Here is a 23,562-nt window from a genome sequence, read left to right on the forward strand (position 1 = left end):
CAGTTTTGCAGCTTGTATTTTGCAAATGTCTGGCATGGAAGAGAGAGCTTGTACAGCAAGTGTCAGAATGTGAGTCCTACTAGTCCTCAATTTACAAGCACAATTGAGCCCAAAATTTCTGCTGTTAAGTGAGACATTTGTTAAGTGAGTTTTGCCCCATTTTACAAACTTTCTTGCCACAGTTAGTTAAGTGAACCACTGCAATTGATAAGTTAGCAACCTGGCTGTTAGGTCAATCTGGCTTCTCCACTGACTTTGCTCATCAGAAGGTCATAAAAAGTGATCACATGACCCCCCTGGGACACAGCAACGGTGATAAATGTGAACCCGTTGCCAAGCATCTGAATTTTGATCACGTGATCACAGGGATGCTGCAAAGGTTGTAACTATAACAAGGGTCATAAGTTGCATTTTTCAGTGCCATTGTAACTTTGAATGATCACTAAACAAACTTTTGTAAGTCAAGGATTACCTGTATTCAGAAAGATATTTTGAAGAAAGAGGAATTAAAGTAAGCAGAAGAACGTAATAAAGCAGGGAAATGTCAGCAGCGAAAAGTAGTTGAAGTCTTTGGAGACACATCAGCTAATTAAATTGAACTTTGACCCCCAATAGGAGTATTTCACATTAAAATAACTCTATCTAGGTCTTGGGTGCATTAAAATCATATTATCACTTAACATTTGTGTGAATTGTTCTATGAATTAATTCATAATTTCAAAATAATCATTTGATACAACCTGTCATAGACATGCCTTTCCAGATAACTGAATATTTTGCATTAAAAAAATAACATATCTGGATTAGAACTAGCAGTGGCTTTGCATTAATGGAAAGCACTTTCATTTATACAAGATCATAGAATTCCAGATGAGGCAAAAGACTGATCATCTTTACCCATTGCTATCCTGCATGCCTTCTCCCATATTCTTCCTCGCTTGCTGATCTCCAGATATGATATGCCAATATTACAACTCCCCCAAATCTCTGAAGAATGGCTTATAGCCAAAGTCTCCTTTTTTCCACAAAATTATCCATAGGTACTTGGGCTATATCAGGGGCATCCAGGGAGATAGCAAGTAATAATAAAAACAGTGGTAATCTCTGTACAATGAAAGCCACCATCTTGTTTCTTTCATCACCATCCCACCGTAGACACAGTGCTTTATGTGCTGCACAGTGCTTTATGTTTGAAGGGGGAAAGACAATCTGGAGCTCAGACAGCACTGTTGGCATTTTTTCCTAAGCTCATTTGCAACTGCATGAAAACTCTTATTTGATATCAGGATATCAAATAACAGAAACAGTATGTTAATGACATACAGTTATCCAGGTAAAGTTGTCTGAAGACTGAGTCATGGCAAATGGACTTACTTTTTTTAAAATAATATTTTATCAGTTTTCTAATTTTACAATTAAGTATTTAAAAAGCAACGTGGTGGCTGGGTTAATCAATAGTTCAGTAACATACATAAATGTTTAGTACAAATCTCAAGTTTCAACATCAAATATTTCCTTATTTTTGTTCTTAGTTTGAGACATTTCGCTGCTTATCCAAGAGCTTCATTGTCAGTCAGAGCAAGTATTGTAATGTATTTTGGGGAGGAAACCTCTGAGGTTGGTGAAGGAGGTGTTGGTACATTTCAGCTTGCTTTGTGTGATCAACTTCATCTCCTATGTGTCTTAACAGTTTCTGCTCTTCAATCCCCTTAATCTGGAGCCCCACGATTCTGTAGTTGTCCCTCTTAACTTCTAAAGCATCATTTTTCCTTCCCCATCTGTTTCCATCCTAACTTAACCTAAACTGGCATGCTGTCATTTTGATTTTGCAGTCCAGTTTTCCCCTTTTATAGGTTCTGGTGCCCTCCAGATGTTTTGTGTGATAGCTTCTATCAGTTCCATCCTAGTATCTCTTAGTCGAGAATGTCTAGAGGTCACTAAATTGCCTATTCTAAAACAGTTTGTGAGGCCTTTGCCTTAGAGAGATTGTAAAATTGATTGTTCTCTATTGCTAGCCCATCTAGAATTGCTCCTGCTGACTGAGACTTCTGGTATTTGTAGTTCAGCAATACTTGCAGAGCCCCCAGTTTCCCCATCTTTGCCCCACAGCCTATTCCTTTATATTTCTACATGAATACCACTGACTACAGGAGCAGATATCAATTGCATGCAGGGCAATGCTGACCTTGTGTGGTACAGCAGCTCCTTTGAGCCTCAGCCAAAATGCTTTCTATCAGCTTCTTCTCATTCAAGGCTCTCCAAATGACTGAACAAAAGAAGGATGAATCTAATGAACGTATTAATGATAGCTGGGGCCAGCTGCATTGGCAGGGAACAGAATTCTCAATGGGTATCCTCAAATTATTCAAATGAGAAAAAGCTATAAAGGAGAGGATGTGTATGTTTGGAGATACGTGCTTTCCTAGGAAGTGTATAGTAAACAGGAACAGAAATACAGGAAGCTTTCTTAAATTAAATAGGAACTATTTCAGCATAATTTGTATTGACAGAAAATTTCTATACGATATAGATGGCATAAATGGATAGGTGGGAATGAAGCAAGAGGGTAAAAGTAACTGGGCCATCAACAATAAATGAGAATGGTGACCATCTGGTAGGTTTAGCCTCACTTTTTTATGTTACAATAAGCCTAACATTATCAGGGACACGGTGGCTCAGTGGGTTAGGACGCTGAGCTTGTCGATCGGAAGGTCGGCAGTTTGGCGGGTCGAATCCCGAGTGCCGCGTAACAGAGTGAGCGCCTGTTACTCGTCCCAGCTTCTGCCAACCTAGCAGTTCGAAAGCACGTAAAAATGCAAGTAGAAAAATAGGGACCACTACGGTGGGAAGGTAACAGCGTTCCGTGCGCCTTTGGCGTCTAGTCATGCCGGCCACATGACCACGGAGATGTCCTCGGACAAGCGCTGGCTCTTCGGCCTTGAAACGGAGATGAGCACCGGCCCCTAGAGTCGGAAACGACTAGCACGCATGTGCGGGGGAAACTTTACCTTTACCTTAAGCCTAACATTACCTTTAAGGGTGCTAAATTTTTTATCACAGCTATTAAAGCGTGCATACGATTTGCCACACGTCTAGGTTGGGGTAACAAAGAACAGCTATTAAACCCAGAGTGAGTTACGTTATAAGCCAGAATTTTACATATAAATTTAAATGCTGTATACTACTATTGTGCTATTCTGCTGTCCAATTCTCTCTGCTGTTCATTGTTTGAACAACTAATTTTATTCACTTACTTCAGAGATGTGATTTAAACCTAGTTCTATTCATACATAACATGAAAAAGTACATCTATAAGCAAGGCTGATTTAATTGTTCATTATTAAAGCCTGAGAGAATTAGTAACAAATACAAAGGAAATGGGAAGTTTGGCAAGTGGAACAGACAATTTCTTGATGGTGGTCATGTGTAACTTGGAATAAAATGGACAGGGAGGAAAAAGAAAAATGGAAGCAGAAATGAAAGCATCAGTTTGAACATGCCAGCAGAGTACTCTGTCTGCTGGGCATCCTTGCTGCCCACAAGTCTACAAAAAATGGTACAAAGAATCTTGTGTAAACCGAAAGCTTGCATATTCTACTAAGCAAGAAAGGGCAACATATACAGAAACAAGACTGTAACCTTCACTGCATAGGGCAGACAAGATGCCAATTACAGCAAAGAAACAAGGAAAACAAAACTACAATAAAGAACCAAGATCAGAAAACAAAACTACAATAAAGAACCAAGATCAGCCACATGCCCTCAGAATGAGCCACACATTTGACTAGAATAGCTTAGAAATAATCAACCAAGCAAAGAGCAGAAGAGCCAGACAATTCCTGGAAGGTTGGCACTCAAACGGCATTCATTCAAATGAACCATCAACAGAACAATAGAACTAGATATAATTTACCTCCCAATCAGGTTAACATCTGAATTGTTCACAACAGACTGACAAGGTGGACCAATCAGAACAGAACTAACACTACGTCCAACTTTCAATAATGGATACTTCATCAAATCACCAACCACCAAGCCCACAAAATTCAAACCCACCCAGATTATAAATACAGCAAAGCGATCTTGACTTCTGGACTATTGCATTAATGAGGTTTTGATGAATCCCATAACAAATTATATGCAACACTAGAGAGTCACCCTTTGGTGCAGATCTTTGTCAGCCTGGAGACAACTCCTCCCCCCCCAAAAAAAAAATATGTAGAGGGAGTCCGGGCTACCATTACTGGTATAGCTGGTCTGGCCTGATGGGGGATTATGGGTTTTTAATTGTTTTTAAATTTGTATTACTGTTTTAATTGGGCATGGGTTTAATCTTTTTTAATTTTTGTATTGTCTTTTTTATATATGCCCTGTGAACCGCCCTGAGTCCCTACCAAGGAGAAGGGTGGTATATAAATCAAATAAAACTAAACTAAACTAAACTAAACTAACTCCAAGAAACTATGAGTTTCAAATGAAAGGTAGATTAATTGCTAAAAAAATAATAAATATAAAATACTGATAAAGTAAAATGGAAGCTGCTTGGAAGAGAGTAAAAAGAACTGCAGAGTGCAACAGATGTATGTGGAGCTATGTTCATGCCAGAGTATAAAAAAAGGATGATGAAATGAAAGAAATATGAAGAAAATATGCATTTAGGGAAATATTGCTATGCTGTTTCAGACTACAGTTCAAAGGGCTGGTTCTGACCTACAAGCCACATGTGGAATGCAAAGACCTCTCATAGGAGTTTAATTTGTTCCAGAGAGCTATTGGGGGCCTGACGCCATATACCAGTGGTGGGGAACCTATGGCACGTGTGCCAGAGGCGGCACTCAGAGCCCTCTCTATGGGCACACTTGCCATGCCCCAGAGATGGCAACCGTCCCTCTTCAAGCAACTGCCTGCTAACTCACCGAGGTCCCATGTGGCCGGATGCATCCTGGCACGGCTGGTTTCCCTCCCCCCGTCCCATCCCTCCTAGCCTTGCATGCTCTCCTTATCCTGGGCACGACCCACTGCATCACCTCCTCAGCTGTTGGCTGGCCATCCAGCTCAGAGGCAGCTTCTTTGAACTGCTGGTGGTGGGCTGCAGAGCCCCACAGTGCGCTGGTCGAGGGGCCGGCAGGCTGTGGCTGCTGACGGACACCGTCGGCCCCCATGCGCTCGCTGGCTTCTGTGTGCGGGGGCCGATGGTGTCAGGCAGCAGCTGCCCCGGCCCTTGCCTTGCCCCATGGCAATGGCACCCCCACCCTCCCTCATCTCACCTCGCAGGATGAGCCTCCTGCCTACTAACCGACCTGCCAGAGACCCCCTGGATCTCCTCCATCCCTGCCCAGCCCCCACAGGTGTCCATCCCCATGAGCAACATTGAGGTGACCATGCCCACCTTGGCCACACCCACCCAATCTGTCATGACCACCACAGCCACGGCCACCCAGTGAGCCACGCCCACCCAGCACCCAGCGATAAATAAGTGACTTTTGGGTTGCAGTTTGGGCACTCGGTCTCTAAAAGGTTCGCCATCACTGCCATATACATATATCATGCAATTGTTAGACAAATCTGGCTTCCCCCATGGCTTTGCTTATCGGAAGCCAGTTGGGAAGGTTAAAAAAGATGATCACATGACCCCAGGACATTGTAACTTTCATAAATGCACATCAGTTGCCAAGTATCTGAATTTTGATCACATGACCATGAGGATGTTGCAATGGTCGCTAGTGTGAAAACTGGTCATAAGTCATATTTTTCAGCACCATTATATTCAAACTGTCACTAAATGAGGACAGTCTGTATTGTCCTGGGTTTTATTGCCTATTTATATCTATGTTGCTTTATTTTATTGTATTTTTTTGTCTTGTGAACCACAAATTCACAAGATATATTAATATATAAATTTATAGGATTGTCTTTGACAGAGGAACTCACTCTGCGAGCCTTTTACTTTTTAGAGTTTAGGAAGGCAGTGAAGTTATGGTTCTTATGAGGAGCTTTAGGGTTTTTTTGTTTTTGTTTTTTTAAAAACCATGATTTACAGTGATACGATTGTCATTTTAAACTAATTATTTTTACTTTTTTTTTCAATTTTCATATGGATCTGTTCAGTGTTCATGAAATTGAATAGGATATTAGTTAATCTTGGGATTATGCTGAGTGGTTTAAGAAAAAAATATTAATGTACTGCAACTTTGAAAAAGGCAAAATCCATTTTAGGGATCATTAGGCAAAAGATCAAAAATAAGCCTGCCTTTCACAGATTTATGATCCTATTATTATTAGAACCCTATGTACAATTCTGGATACTGCACACCATAAAAATCTTGGAGACCTGGGGAGTGTGCAAAATATAAAAACAAATGAATAAGAGACAGAATGTTTTTGCGAAAGGGTTAGGATGCTTAGGACTATTTTGTTTAGAAACAGAGTGACAAGGAAGAGAAGATGATAGAGACAAGTGAGAGAGAGAATTTTTCTGCCTTTGTTTAGTATCTGGTAAAGCTTAATGGAGTGGGAAAACAAAGGATTGGGGAGAGGTAGAGACGGAGGAGAAGGAGGAGGAAGCATTGTTGAACTTCAGAACTGACTACCCCAATTATAGCAGAGATCATTAACTTAGGGAGCTTTCAAAGGGGTCAGTTATTTATTTACAATGTTTATTTTTTTTATTTCCCCTTAAGCACAACCCTGAAATAGATTTAGAGAGCTTCATCAACAATGCATTTCCTGAGTAGGCATCTAGTTTCTGGTATGTTTCAAGTTGAATTGCTCTCGTGTGTTATATGTAGGGAACCTAGGAGACGTTAAGAAATTAAGATAGAACCACATTACATGAAATTTGGAGGGTTTACATTAGTTCCCTATTTATTACTAAGTCCAGTTCAAGAAGCTGGAATAGTCTTTAAAGTCCTAATGCTGTAAGCTTTAAAAAGCTGAAGGAACACTTCCCCAGCTCATTCTTGGCTGAGCCTTCAGGCCATTCCCTAAATGCCATTATTGGAAGCAGTGCATTGCACATTTCCAAAATGTCAGATATTTTCTGTGATCTAAGTTCTGTCACAGAGTCTGGGCAGGGGTGTGGCGTTGTTTTTTTTTTTTTTTTGCCTTAGTTGATAAAAGTCAAGAATTGTTTCAGAACACAGAACATGCTGAATTACCAACAAACTATATAACTTCATACATCTCCATAGACATAATGTGCAGAGACATAACCTCATACAGTAGTGTAACATTTTGAAGTGAACTCTCCAGGGTCCTGAAAGTGACTGGCTCATTTTTCCAGTCTCAGTGAGTACCCAATCTAGATTTCCTCATTGTAGGAGTCCTCTAATTGTGTGGACTTGGACTTCAGCCATTAGTGCTATCAATGAGAATTCAGGGAATTAAAATTGGTATATCTGGAGGCTGTATTGTACTAACCCAGTAAAGACTGATAAAGCCTGACACACTCTAGAGCTGACTTTCTTGAATCCTGATCCAGAGCAGGAAGCTTCAAATCATTTCCAAGTAATGGAATATTCCTTGGTTTATGGCTGAATAGGAAAACAATCATATCAGTTTTCACTTTCTATACATTTAGACATCAAGGAGAAAAATGCTTCTTCAAAGAAATACATGCTGGTCCAACATTTGAACATAAGTACAAGAAATCCTTGATTTACAACCATTACTGTGTAATTTTTGCTTGCTAATTGATGCAGTCATTAAGTAAGTCATCACGTGACCAATCCAATTTACAACCATTTTTACCATGGTTATTAAGTTAATCACTGTGGTTGTTAAAGTTATTCCAACTTCTCCCATTGACTTTGCTTATCATAAGCTGGCTGGGAAAGTTGCAATTAATGATCATATGAATGTAAAACCCTGCAACTGTTGTAAATGAGAGCTGGTTGCCAAGTACCAGAATTGCAATCACATAACTATAGGGACTGTGTGGCAAACTTAACTTCAGATGGGACATAAGTCACTTTTTCTGAGGCTGTTATAATTTTGAACCATTAAACATACACTTATAAGTTGAGGACTACTTGTATAGTTAAGAAATTTAAACACATTAAGGAAAGGAAAAACAAGGATTGTGTCAGGGAAAGGAGGCAGCTGTATAATCATTAAAAACGAATGGTACAATATCTCAGAGATCTTGATCTATCTAAAACTAAACTAAGACTTATGTCAAGGTTAATCTACAGAAATAAAGAGAATAAGGGGGAAAAGGCAGATAAGAGAAGCCTGAGGCAACAATATGCTCAAGTATCTTTTGAAAGATTGGTGCATGTTCAGTCAAAGAGCATTGCCACCCAAGGCCCTTGCTTTCTTCTCCAATTTATGCAGCTGGAAGAATATCTCCATTTTCTCCCCACCAGGGTATTCTGAATGCCATTAGTCATGGTAGTCATAGTAATACCCTTCATGGGGATTTTATAAATGCATTCATACGGTAGGGCTAAGCTGAATTTGAAGACTTCTTTTTTAACAGGGAAGCAAAATTAAGATTAACTATTTTAAAATATAGATTGTTCTCTATTGCACAGAAATATTTTAAAATGGTTTCCAACATTACTTGCCAGCAACAACTGCACAAATCAGTCAATTTTTTCAGCTAGGTATCTTGCCAATTAAACGGGTAAACCAGTGTGGCAGTGCAGTGGTTCAGATTTGATTCCAAACAGTTATTATGGACTGTGTAGTATTTCAAATGTATAATCCCTATGCAGGAGTCAGCCACATGATCCTGGGGAAAGATGTGGCTACTTTAAAGAGCTACAAACTGTATTATGTTCCTGCACACCCCAAAGTATCTTTTGCAATTGATTTCTGAAGTACTGCGCTTTTAATGATCAGACATAAACTTGGTTTTGTTTACTTAGCAAATTTACAACTTTCTTCCTATAATAATGCAGTTATTCTTCTCTGTAAAGTTTCAGGCCAAAATTGTGGTTGTGTGAAGGCAGCAGCTACAAAAGTTAGCCTTTTCCTTAGTATGAAGAGTTGAAATCGTATCTGTAGCAAGCAGTAACAGCTGTATAGTTGATGAAAAATACCTTGTGAATCATATCAAAAAATGAGTATGGGTTGGCTAAGTGGCACCTTGGAGATCATGGGGAAAGTACTGAGACATTTTGCCACAAGACTCACCCTGCTGTGAGATGCAGTTGGAAATATTCAGCTTCATGGCCAAATAAACACACAGAAGTAAACACACTCAGCAAGGTCTGTCAGCGACCTTGCCTCATTAACATTTTATTCTGTCCTAATCACAGCTACCCAAGGACTTTAGGTCTGACTCCTAATGCAATTTCTACATATTTTAGGGATGTTTTTGTGAATTCAGAAGTATTACTTAAACTGGAAGACTATTTGCATATGGGGGAAAATGCGCCTAAATATGAGGATATTTTGGACAAACATATTTTTTTTTGATAATTATCTCTGTATATACCAAAATTTAATATATTATTTAGAAAATTCATCTTAAAGGGAATGCACAGTCTAAGATCAAGGTAACCATTTACATAGAAGCTAACAGTATCCAGTAGCTATTCAACATGGGAAACCCGTTTTGGTATGTTTGCCTCGAAAATTTTCAAAGGGGGAGGCTTTGGAGAGGTCCACCATGGTCTCTCACTAAGGAAAAGGAGATAGTGAAAGCTGGGAGCTGGGCACCATAAAACAAAAATATACTTCTTCAATACAGTAACCCAGATTAAATACAGAATTCAAGAGACAGCACTAAAAAGGGAAAATGTCTCCAGCTGGAAATACTGCTCTTACGAAGCAACTGAGGTCCTCTTTATGAATCTGGCCTAGTGACTGAGGCACCAAGCTAAAAACCAAGAGTCTATGAGCTTTACTCTCACCTTAGGCATGAAAGCTCCCTGGATGACTTTGGACCAGTCAGTTTCACTCACCGACTCACCTCACAGGGTTGTTGTTGTGGGGAAAATAGGAACAGGAAGAAGTATTAGGTATGTTCACTATTTTCAGTTATTATAAAAAAATAATAAAATCAGGATAAAAATCAATCAGACAGACCGACCATTAAGATTCTTCAGCTAAATTTGGGTAGCCACTGCTGAATTTTTGTACGTCGAAATTTTCTGCTCTTTGAAAAAGGAAAATAAAAATGCAATAATCGTATGAGGCTCCTGATAAGTTTGATTTTTCAAAACAACAAGCAAATCCATTCCAATAGGAAGCAGGATTCCGTACCCTTCTCCTCCAAATAACATCATCTTATTGCTACCTCTTTCCATGGAGCATTCAGCGGTGAATTTTGTTGTTCGCCAACTACAAAATCATTGCACAATCCTGTACTGGAAGGTTAAAAACTTTTGTGTGTGTGTGTGTGTGTGTGTTTGTGTGTGTGTGTGTGTGTGTGTGTGTGTGTGTGAGAGAGAGAGAGAGAGAGAGAGAGAGAGAGAGAGACCTCCATGTGGAACTGCACAAAGACCACAAAAGGAGAAAAGGCAGAGTAAATTTACATTGCCTTTTCAGGCTTATAACTTATTTATTTTCACCCATCATTATTTTCTGTTTTTGAAAAATCTTATCTATGATTTTACTGTTGCTGGGTCAGTTACTGGGGGATAAAGCTACCTGCCTCCTCCCCCCACCCCTTGGAGTTTGTCCTACAATTCTGCCGACCAAAGGTCATGCTTACTTTTTCATTTGGATGAAGAAAACAGAATCTTCTCTTCCAGCCTGAAGAAGGCTCTGATGCTGAGAAAGAAAAGTGATGAGAGGAAGATCAGCAGCAAGATGGATGGATTAGATTACAGCAGTAATGGGTGTACCATTGGGAGACTTGAAGAGATGGATTGGAGACCGATTATCAAAAAGGATATCTATGTGGGCATCAAAAGTTGACAATACCTTGAGGGCACATAATCAATTTTAAAAAATGCAGCACAAGCATGCCAAAGCAGAATTGGCACTAATTTTGCAGTAAAGCAATTATTTGTGTGTCAATTTTTCCCTAAGCACTTGAATGCACAGAGTTTGCCATATAAATATGGCCACCATCTGTATGTTGCAAAATAAAGTAAAATACCAACAGTCTCTACCGGGTTGCATCTTATAAATTACTGGAATAGCTATACATTTGGTAATACCACAGCCTATTAAAATACTCATCTCTACATGCAATTACACCATGTGGATGAAACAAAAGTATACACTACTTGCTGTACCAAAAACGTTACATTATCCTCCTGCAAGAGACAAGTCAAATAATCATAATGACATCCTCGCCCCTGGCCCCTATCCTCTACTCTTTTCTCAGTGAAAATGCAATCTTGCCTCAGGCCTAGTAGTAAACCAATAGTGAAACTACAAAAATAGAAGATCAAGATTATAGTCAAATTCAGCACGATTTACACAGGAGTTTATGATACTTAACACATGGCTTTATATCAGGGGTTCCCAACCTTTTCTATACCCCACACCCCTAGAACGCTTCTGATATATTCTCGTACCCCTTACAAAATAACGGCAACAAATTATGCATATACACTATAATTTTGAAAACCCAAGTTTTTCCACCCCCTGGAATATCATCTCACACCCCTGGTTGGTAAACCCTGCTTTATATAGTCACTTAAGAGGTTTAAGCTCTTTAAAGCATCTCTTTTGAATAATAGATTCTTGTCGGAATCACTGGAATTCAGAAGATGGCTACCTTCTTCTTCCTATACTGTATATTGTTCTAAATATGTTTCTTTACTGAAAACGGCAGTGCTTTTCAAACCATTTTTTTCAAGGCAGTTTACAATACTCCACAATGGAATTTGTTAAAACTAGACATCATAAACAATGGGCAACATATAAACAAAAACAGAATAATGGGTATAGGGAGTCCTCGACCTACAACTATGTGTTTTGTGACTGTTAAAGTAACAATGGCACCGACAAAAGTGACCTATAATAATAATAGTAACGTTGGAAGGGATCTTGGAGGTCATCTAGTCTAACCCCCTGCTCAGGCAGGAAACCCTATACCATTTCAGACAGATGGCTGCCCGGTCTCTTCTTAAAAACCTCCAGTGTTTTTGACTGGTTTTTAGATACACGATGGTTGCAGCATTCTTATGGTCATGTGATTGCAATTCGGGCACTTGACAATGGTCTTCTATTTATGACAGTTGCACTGTCCACGGGTTATGTGACCACTATTTCTAATCTTCCCAGCTGGCTCCTGACAAAGTCAATGTGGAAAGCCAGATTCACTTAATTGCAGTAATTTGCTTAACTGTGGCAAAAAGTCATAAAATGGGGCATAACTCACGTAACAAATGTTTTGCTTGTTGTTGTTGTTAGTTGTGAAGTCGTGTCCAACCCATCGCGACCCTATGGACAATGTTCCTCCAGGCCTTCCTGTCCTCTACCATCTTCTGGAGTCCATTTAAGCTCACGCCTACTGCTTCAGTAACTCCATCCAGCCACCTCATTCTCTGTCGTCCCCTTCTTCTATTGCCCTCAATCTTTCCCAGCATTAGGCTCTTCTCCAGTGAGTCCTTCCTCCTCATTAGGTGGCCAAAGTATTGGAGTTTGAGCTTCAGGATCTGGCCTTCTAAAGAGCAGTCAGGGTTGATCTCCTCTAGGACTGACCGGTTTGATCGCCTTGCAGTCCAAGGGACTCGCAGGAGTCTTCTCCAGCACCATAGTTCAAAGGCTTCAATTCTTTAGCGCTCAGCCATTCTTATGGTCCAACTTTCACTGCCATACATTGCAACTGGGAAGACCATAGCCTTGACTATACGCACTTTTGTTGACAGGGTGATGTCTCTGCTTTTTAGTGTGCTGTCTAGATTTGCCATGGCTTTCCTTCCCAGGAGCAAGCGTCTTTTAATTTCTTGACTACAGTCCCCATCTGCAGTGATCTTGGAGCCCAGGAAAATAAAATCTGTCACTACCTCCATTTCTTCCCCATCTATTTGCCAGGAATTGAGAGGGCCGGATGCCATGATCTTGGTTTTCTTAATGTTTAGTTTCAACCCAACTTTTGCACTCTCCTTCTTCACTCGCAACAAGAGACTCTTCAGTTCCTCTTCACTTTCTGCCATTAGAGTGGTATCATCTGCATATCTTAGGTTGTTGATATTTCTTCCAGCAATTTTAATTCCAACTTTTGATTCATCTAGCCCTGCCTTTCTCATGATGTGCTCTGCATATAAGTTAAATAGGCAAGGCGACAGTATACAGCCTTGTCGGACTCCTTTCCCAATTTTGAACCAATCAGTGGTTCCATGTCCAGTTCTCACTGTTGCTTCTTGGCCCGCATATAGGTTTCTCAAGAGACAAATAAGATGTTCTGGTACTCCCATCTCTTTAAGAACTTGCCACAGTTTGTTATGATCCACACAATCAAAGGCTTTAGCATAGTCAATGAAGCAGAAGTAGATGTTTTTCTGGAACTCTCTAGCTTTCTCCATGATCCAGCGTATGTTGGCAATTTGATCTCTAGTTCCTCTGCCTCTTCGAAATCCTACCTGTACTTCTGGTAGTTCTCGATCCACATACTGCTGGAGTCTAGCTTGTAGGATTTTAAGCATAACTTTACTAGCATGAGAAATGAGTGCAATGGTGCGATAGTTTGAACATTCTTTGGCACTGCCTTTCTTTGGAATTGGAATGTAAACTGATCTTTTCCAATCCTGTGGCCACTGTTGAGTTTTCCAAATTTGCTGGCAAATTGAGTGTAGCACTTTTACTGCATCGTCTTTTAAGATTTTGAAAAGCTCAGCTGGAATACTGTCACTTCCACTAGCTTTGTTGTTGCTCAGCTTTTCTAAGGCCCACTTCACTTCACATTCTAGGATGTCTGGCTCGAGGTCAGTGACCACCTCATTGTGATTATCAGGGACGTTAAGCTCATTCTTGTATAGTTCTTCTGTGTAATTTTGCCATCTCTTCTTAATCTCTTCTGCCTCTGTTAGGTCCCTGCCATTTTGGTCCTTTATCATGCCCATTTTTGCATTGAACGTTCCCTTCATCTCTCCAATTTTCTTGAAAAGATCTCTGGTCCTCCCTATTCTATTGTTTTCTTCTATTTCTTTGCACTGTTCATTTAAGAAGGCATTCTTATCTCTTCTAGCTATTCTCTGGAATTCTGCATTCAATTGGGCGTATCTTTCTTTTTCTCCCTTGCCTTTCGCTTCCCTCCTTTCCTCAGCTATTTGCAAAGCTTCCTCAGACAGCCATTTTGCTTTCTTGCATTTCTTTTTCTTTGGGATGGTTTTGGTTGCTACCTCTTGTACAATGTTGCGAACCTCTGTCCATAGTTCTTCAGGCACCCTGTCTATCAGATCTAATTCCTTAAATCTATTTGTCATCTCTACTGTATATTCAACAGGGATATGATTTAATTCATACCTGACTGGCCTAGTGCTTTTCCCTACTTTCTTCAGTTTAAGCTTAAACTTTGCAACAAGAAGCTCATGGTCTGAGCCACAGTCAGCTCCTGGTCTTGTTTTTACTGACTGTATAGAGCTTCTCCATCTTTGGCTGCAGAGCATATAGTCAATCTGATTTCTGTGTTGACCGTCTGGTGATGTCCATGTGTAGAGCCGTCTCTTGGGTTGTTGGAAAAGAGTGTTTGCTATGACCATCGTATTCTCTTGACAAAATACTATCAGCCTGTGCCCTGCTTCATTTTGTACTCCAAGGCCAAACTTGCCTGTTATTCCAGTTATCTTTTGGCTTCCTACTTTAGCATTCCAATCCCCCATGATAAGGACATCATTTTTTGGTGTTAGTTCTATAAGGTGCTGTAGGGCTTCATAGAACCGGTCAATTTCATCCTCTTCAGCACCGGTGGTTGGGGCATAGACTTGGACTACTGTGATATTGGTTTGCCTTGGATTCGAACTGAGATCATTCTGTCATTTTGAGGATTGTATCCCAGTATTGCTTTTCCTACTCTTTTATTGACTATGAAGGCTACTCCATTTCTTCTGAGGGATTCTTGCCCGCAGTAGTATACCTGATGGTCATCTGAATTAAATTCACCCATTCCTGTCCATTTTAGTTCGCTGATACCTAAGATGTCGATGTTCAGTCTTGTCATCTCTTGTTTGACCACGTCCAGCTTGCCTTGATTCATGACCTGTCCGTCTTGGGTGGCCCTGCACGGCATAGCTCATAGCTTCATTGAATTACGCAAGCCCCTTCGCCACGACAAGGCAGTAATCCATGAAGGGGATGTTTTGCTTAGCAGTAGAAATTCTGGGCATCATTGTGGTCATAAATTGAGGACTACCTGTAGTTGGTTTATTAAGTTCTAATGCAGCCTAATAGTTCACCACTAGGGTAATTTGCTTGTGTTGTACTAAAAGGGTGCCTACAGCAGAACTCTGTGGCAAGCCCTTTACCACAGCTCATAATACCGATCACTGTATAAGTGGACCTTTAAGAGACGTTTCTGAAGCTATAAAAAAGATTAAACTGGGAAAAGGTTCCTGGACCATATGGATTACTGGATTATTATAAATGTGTCGATGAACTTTTATAAGCTTTGCAAAATATGATTAATTTTATTTTACAGGGAAGAAAAACGCCAGAGGCTTGGAAAACTATTTTAACTATTGATAAGGTCTCTAAAAGGTTCGCCATCACTGGCCTAGACAGTAATATTGCATTCGAAATGGGATGTATATGGTTGTTGTTATCAACACAACATTCTGGACCTCAGAATGACATGCTATGCAGGGAATAAATCCTTGAGCCTCTAACCTTATGGACTTTGCTAAGGATATCAGATTAGGAGTTCTAGGGTCGAACACAGAGTCATATGGAATTAACCACTGGGTTGGGGAAAAAAAGAATTCAATTCTTGTAACAATCCAAGAAGCTCTTTCAGCAGCAATGGAGCCAACAGTCAATTTCAGTGCAGATGCAATTGCTAAATATCTAGGTCTGTACTTCTACTTTTCCAAAGAAAGCATATGTCTACTAGTGTGTAGCAAAAATGGATTTTGTATTTTAAATTTTTATTAGTCTACACAAGGTATCTGGCAAGGTTGAACATTCTGGAAATTAAAGGTAAACAACTGCATTATCGTTGAACATATTTGAAATCAAACACTGGAGCCTATAAAGAGAAAGGTTGAAACTTCTAGAGCGCAGTGATGCATAATAAACAGACCACGTTGCATAATAAACAGGATTACCTCTCAAGTAACCTTCTCCGAGATCTCTTTAAAACAGACACATGAAAAGTTGCTAATGGAACTACAAACACAGGAGAAGAGAATGACCATTCCCTTGCATAGAATAGATTGAGTTGTGAAGATTCAGAAGAGCTCTAAACAGGAAATAATTTAAACTTAAAGCACAAAGGTGGGAATAAAAACAGAGGTTCTTGGCTTCATGATTCAGATCATGAGTAGGCAAGCCTAAAGCTTGTTGTATTTATTCTTTATTTACTTCACTCCATTCTCCCAGCACTAGTGCAAAAGAAACATTTTGAGGGACATAGAGATGTTCTGTCTTTAGTGTCTGATAGTTAATCTTCTATCAAAAATTCAAGACAAGTAAACAATTTATTCCTGCTATTTTTCCAGGAGAAATCTTGCTTCTGCACAAACATTGGGTTTTAGATATTTACTCTTTCTGATTCTGCTTGCTAAAATGCTGGGGAGGACCCAGTTATTTGATGAAGTGCCATCTCCAGCCAAACCTGATATAAAAATGGATTTGAAAAGTTTAAGAGTTACAACTGGATGTAAGTTATCTTTAATACAAAAGTTCAAACAACAGAGGAAAAATGATAAACATTATCCAAAAAGCATATTGTTAAAAATGCAGCAGTCATAATGAAGCAGCTGATTATGGAATAGGGCCATTTTTAAACAGCAAACTAATTTGTGCCTTTATTTTTAAGAAGCTATTTTAAAATCTTTGGGGATTATTTTTAGTAAACATTGTCCTGTTAACTTTATTGGGCAAAAATATAAGAAAAAAACATTATCTTCAGGGATGTGCAAAAAATATTACTTTGGGAAAAGAACTTCTGGTTAACTATGTTAAGCCTCCTTTGGCCCACGCAGCTGAACTGCTTCTGGCAAGATTTTGGGGTGCTCCTGGCATGTCCCTCTGACTAGTTTTGCACATCTCTAACATAGTTCTAAAGGAAAACAAATGTGAATTTCTACTAATCTTCAACATAGAATGTTTTCAGCTTTTCATAACAAGCACATGAAGCAATAAGCAGGGCATAACAGAGGAGAAATGGAAAGCAGCAGATGCTCTAGAATGAACATGAGCACAGTATTACTGCTTGTTGCACAGTCTGAACTGACCCATTCACCACTATCAATGTCAAGTCCAATTCCCAAAATGAGGCAAACAGGAAACAATTCCTCTGGGGCTTCGTCCAGCAAATGCAGGCTCACAGAAGTTCTGTATTTTTAACCACAAGACCATTCCGTTCTATTATGTTCTATTCACAGGTCTTTCAGCAGTTTCTTATTCTTTTTTGGAATATATAGGGAAGAGCCTTGAAGACTGCTACAACAGAAGAGAAAGCATAGCTCTGATGTCTCCAACCACTTGTGAACTTGTTGCCTCAGAAAGTTTGTACAATCAATTTCCGCTTGACATCACGGCTGAACTTGTTCGTCTTGAACAACTCACTATCGAAGAAGGCAGAAAGATTGTGGATGTTGATTTGACGGGCCTGGCAAGGAGAAAGGGAGAGGGACATGGATAGTTAAGTGACAATCAAATTTGCAGAAAAATGGGAGATGTTGTGGCAGCTTCTCTCCATTGAGATATTCATTGAAACATATAATTTGGCCAGAATAAACTTTTACATATGGTTATTGATTTGCAATGTCTACTATTCACAATATCTGTCAGAATGCCCAGCTTTCCTTTTTTTGCCAGACCTAAACAGGTTAGGTTAAAAACAACTGGGTAGAGGCAGACCTGCAAATAAGCTAGTCCCATTCCATGAAAAGCATTCTCGGGCAGGGTCCCCCAACTCGCGGTCAGGGGACTGGCACGGGGCCGCGGCATGCCAGGAACCGGGCCCCACAAACAAGCAAAGCCCCATCCAGGCAGGTTGTGTGCAGGCAGCACACAAAACCACACCCCCTCCAGTGCATGGAAAAACCTCTCTCCATGTAACCGGTCCCTGGTGCCCAAAAGGTTGGGGACCTCTGTTCTAGGGAACAGTCATCTAGCTGCACCATAATGAAAGCCAATACAGCTTGCAGAGCAGAAGCTAACCAAGGTACATCCACAACTAAGTATGTATGCTGCCACATTCTAGACCACCTGAGGTTTTTGTATGTTCTTCAAGGGTAGTCCCATTACAGTAGTCCATTTGGAGGCTCACAAGGCAGGATTGTTATAATGGATGTATCGTATGGGATACCCAATGCTCTCTTTCCAGGTAACACTGACATTTGGCAACAATCTGCCAGCATGCATTGCAAGCTTTCTGTAATTTTCATGGAAAACAAAATGGGTCTATTCAACATCCAAAAATCCCACTGAATGCAAAACTGCAACTCAGCTCACCACCAACAAAAACATCTGTAAGAGAAAAAAAAAAATCCCAATTTCTCCCTTTCCAGTGAGATCATTCCCTCTTTATGATGTCCTTGTGATCACGGGCCCCAGAAAGCCTTTGCACTAGTTTCTCACATTTTGGGGTTCAGAACAATACAAAAATGCAACCCCAGAAGCGAGCAACTTTGCCTGTTGGTCTAATATCTCATTCTTTTCTTTACGACAAAAGACTTAGTGCTCAAAGCCCACTTATTCAAATCTTCGAAAGGGAAACCCAGAAGATGCAGAATAACTAGATTTAGTCTTGGTACAATGTCCACAGAAGGGAAAAATGCTCCATACCTTATCAATTAAGTCTTTCTCCGGCACTTCAGTGGTGTCCTGCTGTGCTCCGTAGCGATTCCTCTGATACATTACCTGTTCTGATACAAGTTGTTTCAAAATGAACAGCAAGAGCTCATTGTTATCTCGCCTGAAGGTAAGGTACCGGGCAAAAGTCTGTGTACAAAAAGAACAAGAGGGGAGGCCAGCAATGAGCCAACAACAATCTGAAATGATCTACTTTATTACACCTATAGGATGCTTAACAATCAAACCTAGGAAGCTTACATCAAAATGAATACACGTACACAAACTAAGTTAATACAAACACAGAAACGTCCCTGAGCACTCACTCCACTGATACCCTAATCACTACCAATCCTATCTGAAAGTTCATTGGAAAAACACTGCTTTTTTACAGAGCCTTTTGAAATACTAGTAAGACAGGAGACGTCTGGATGGATGAACTGTTTTAGGGGGAGGGGGCTACAGTAAAAAACAACAACCCTGTTCCCCTTAAAAGTTGACAGGGTTAAAAATCTGCAACATCCCCTCTCCAGGCTGCATGTATCAGGTGAGCAAATTCTACATCCTTAGAGAGAGCAAGGACCCAAGTCTATAAGGGATCACCTGCACCTTGAAGTAGACCGAGAACTTTTCCAGTAGACAATGCAGCTTGCACAAAATTGGCATTCTCCTGCTGGAGTAGCTTCTACCAACTAGTCAACAGGGAGTAAGCATATTGTACATAATCTCCTAGCATGATTCCACACAGAGTGAATTGCAATAATCAAGGGAGAGATGATAAAAGGCACAAATCACTGTTGAAAAAAGGGAACATTCTACAACTGTTTCAATGAAAAACGGATGCCTTTTATTGATGCAAAAGGATTTTAATCACTGTCTAATTTAAACTCAATACTGGCCTACTGAAGGGACTTTTGAGGATTCAGTCCCATCTTCTTGAGGGAGCAAACAGAGCTTTCCAAGAGAGATTGGTTGCTGAATAGATAAAGAGAGAAAAGGCTCCAAGACATTTTCACAGGACCTTTTAATTTATTTGTTTGCTTATTTATTTGTATCAAACCCCAGGGGAGAACCGAAGAATAGTACACAATTAACTGGGGGGAAAAAGGTTTCGAAGCTGGAATTTTGGTAATTCAATGAGCAAGCATCTAAAACATGAATTAGAAATTAATCTCACTGAATTTTACCCCATTTTGCTTAATGTATTTGATTTTAAGACACAGACCCAACTCCAAATGTCTCTAGGTGGCTCACGACATAACAAAAATAAAATTAAATAGAACACAATTCAAAACCAATAAAAATAATTAAGGTTAAAAAACAAAATGTTTTATTTGAATTGGCTCATCAATGACTTGGGACACATCCATACAGGCCAGGAGTTCCTGCATTGCCCCAAGCTCAATATTGCATGGAAGCCGATTAAAATCCTCAACTGTTGTCTCTGGGATTCTGTCGCCAGCCCAGCAATGGAATTTAACTACCAAAATTCAGGCAGGGATGATGCTGGGTAGCAGAAAGGGTGGTAAACCAACAGTTGCTTACTGGAGCCCACCTTCAGAAGACTGTTTCACATCTGATTATCCGCCCTGCCTCTCAGGGCCTGCAAGGATTCATGGACAGCAATAATAACACACACCCCTCTCTTTACTGGGGTCTCGGTTGATGGAAACCTGAAACCCAGGTGGACACTGGGACATCAGGTTTTGATGAGACATGCCAGGTTGGTGCCCTCATCCAAGACAAAGGGAAGCTTTATTACATATTTACTTGGCATTCAGAAGTAGGACCCTGAAGGTAGAAGTTGGGGCTGGATACCAAAATCATTTTCAAACAGTAGGCCTAGTGCAGTCTGCCTCAGGTTCCCATCATGTTTCCTTCTACCCATCACTGTCCCACTGCTCCTGCCTGCTCTCTGCTCACCATCACCCTGCCCTTCTACTCCTTCCTCTCAGGCTAAAATACTCACACCCAATCATATGAACACCCAAACCAATATCCCAACAACCCACTTTGCCCCTCAACCATCCATCACGGCCTTCAAGGGGACAGGATCTCAGTAAAGGAAGAACAACAGGCTATTCATTATCTATTCATCAAAATGGGAGGGATAATTACTAAATCAAAGCAAGGATCACAGAAATGCCTTTGCCAAATACCAAGATGGGCAACGGAGTTTTCCCCCCTTACACTTGATTTTTATGGTGGAGGGCAAAAATATAAGAGTAAGAAAGTCTTCAAATGTCTGGACTTTCTGGACTTTTTAAAGTGTTTAGGAAGCAGTTAAAAACATTGTTAAAGTACTCACATTTTGTAAGCACTGAACTGATTCAAAGTTGTCTATAAACTGCTTAGACACAAATACGCAACATAATTTTTCATTCACTGTACATTTTAATCCTACCACTCTAACAACACGTTCAGGATAATGAATATGGTTATTTATTCATATTTTAGCTTTCCAAACTAAGGTTGATCTGAGATCACTCAGTAAACTCCCTAAAGAGTGGATTAGAAATTGATCTCTCTCTGCTCTCATCAAAGGCAAAGTTGGCCCAATTCTAATATTTAGTGTCTCCAGCTTCCAACCCTCATCTCAAAAGCTATTTCATTCATTAGCAGTGTGGATGATGGTGCCCTCAGCCTACTCCTTTGCCATCTGGCATCATTCTCCAGGATTCATTACTGAGGACCACACAGGACATTTATTCATCTCTTGAACAGTCCAAAGGAAATGTTTTAAAGTAAGAAATAATATTCTTCTTTCAACCTGACATTTCATCATCTTCTAAGATCAAAGTGCTAATATAGCTGACAGTCTCACCTGTCCTAAGAGACTCTTCAGGATACCTAACAATTCTGGATAAATTGGGAGAAAAATTATAATTTCTCCATCTATCCTCCCCTGCAATTTCCAGTCATCCAGTTTAAGTTTCAACATACTACACACAGAATAATGAAGGACAGGACAGATAGGCTCTGTAATTTACTTCCACAATAGTGTGCAGTGCATAAACGTGTATATGCAAAATATCCAAGACCTTGTTTAAAGCCAGTTTCCTGAATCTCCATTGGAGTTCCATCAAAATTTAAGTTCTCCCGGTATTTTTCCATCATCCCAAATGAAACAATCACCGTCACCACCACAGAAGGATCCACCTCTCTGCATACCTTCCGCATGCTTCTCATAACACTAAACTTCTGGGTGTCAATAAAACTCTCCAGCATAACCCTGATGGCCATGTTGACATCGTCCTCCACCACGTAATCCCGCAGGTGCATGCGAGCGTGAGCCTCCGCCATTCGGATCATGGATTCTATGTGGCGCACTGTAATGGGGATACTTCCAGTTGCCTGAAGGAAGAAAAGGGAAAGGCCCTGTTGACTGATACCAGCAATGCAAAAAGGGCACCCCAAGAACGGCTTGTGACTTGCCAGCATTCTTTTTACGCTCCTCTTTTTATGCCCCACTTAAGTGTGCTGTGAAAAGCAGCTGGGGAGTTTTGAAGAGGGTCAATGGATGCCTTTAAGGACTGACAGGCTTAAGGCACCTACTTTACCTCTTAAAAGAGCTGACCTTATCCACAGTGGACCCTGTCTTAGCTTATTTTAGAGTGTGGCCCTTGTTCGGCCACACAAAATGATTCAGAAACTGACCAAAATTGCACACCATTAAGTTACAGCCTGTATTTCTACTCTGGGGAGTTGTTAATGCTGCATGAAGTTAATTAAAAACAATTAATGGTGCACAGGAGATAGTAAATAGGAAAAAAACATCTCCCCCCCCCCAAAAAAGTGTGTTTAAAAGGCATCAATGATTAAGGGAGGACTCTGCCATCTGCTGGCAAACTAGTGCACTGTATAGATTATAAGGAATATGCCTCCTAGGGGGTTGTTCCCCCTACTTCTTTTTTCAGGAATCAGGACCCTTTTTGTTTGATCCTTGAACTGAGGTCCAGCCAAAAGGCTACCAGCTGTCTATTAGATAAGTTGTTGAAACCAACCAATCAGCCCCAAGGATGGGAGAACAAAGTCCAAACATCAGGCTAGCTGTTTCTGTAATCCAAAGCCAATTTTAGCACAAGGTATATACTGATGCAATAGTTACCGAGAGATATTTTGGTGAACAATTTCATCTAGCATTAAGTAGTAAAGAGTTCAGAAGAAGGCAAAGACTTGCATATTTTTTGAGTGGGTTCTGATAAATCTAGTACTCATTTATAGATTTGGGAACTTTTTCACGAACCAACCATGTAATTACTTCTAAGAAAAAAACCAGATTTCAGATTTATTGGAACCAACATTCCGTCCAGCTCTATTTAACTGGTGAGATGGGCAGTGATTCTGCAGGTAATAGTCTCACCCTGAAACGTAGGATTTCCCACCTCCTTGGCTGCTTACCATGGATTCTTTCCTGAGTTCACTGTACATCCTGGCCACTTTGTCCTGGTCCATCTGGTTGAGTTTGGGATGGACTTTTTCCTTTGCATAAATAATGTATTTCTTCAGGAGCTCCTGGGGAATGGGCTCTACGCCGTAAGTATTAGGGAGGGTAATCTCTTGAGACTCTCCATTTACTGCATCCTTGCTGTTTGGGTGATGCTTGATGTGGCTACTGACAACAAATCGAGCCAGCATTTCATCCTTACAGAAAGAATTGCAAAAAAGAAAAAAGAAAAATCCAAAACACCAATGTTA

General features: G+C 40.2%; 1 protein-coding gene across 2 annotated transcripts in view; it reads right to left on the reverse strand.

Annotated features, from left to right (window-relative positions):
• Nucleotides 1-15,974: 15,974 nt before the first annotated feature.
• MCM2 (minichromosome maintenance complex component 2) overlaps nucleotides 15,975-23,562 on the reverse strand; it is a 21,778-nt gene continuing 14,190 nt past the window's right edge. Inside the window, exons 13-16 of one of the 2 annotated variants that reach the window (XM_081317727.1) lie at nucleotides 23,266-23,508; nucleotides 22,036-22,218; nucleotides 18,859-19,014; nucleotides 15,975-17,677 (exon numbers count right to left, since the gene is read on the reverse strand). In XM_081317727.1, the coding sequence (XP_081173853.1) occupies nucleotides 17,567-17,677; nucleotides 18,859-19,014; nucleotides 22,036-22,218; nucleotides 23,266-23,508 (693 nt within the window). In that variant the 3' untranslated portion in view covers nucleotides 15,975-17,566. Of the gene's footprint in view, nucleotides 17,678-18,279; nucleotides 19,015-22,035; nucleotides 22,219-23,265; nucleotides 23,509-23,562 lie in introns of both variants that reach the window. The other variant, XR_014025121.1, reaches the window with a different exon arrangement.

Source organism: Vipera berus, assembly GCF_964194415.1.
Source record: "Vipera berus genome assembly, chromosome: 2".
In the NCBI taxonomy this organism is placed as follows: domain Eukaryota; kingdom Metazoa; phylum Chordata; class Lepidosauria; order Squamata; family Viperidae; genus Vipera; species Vipera berus.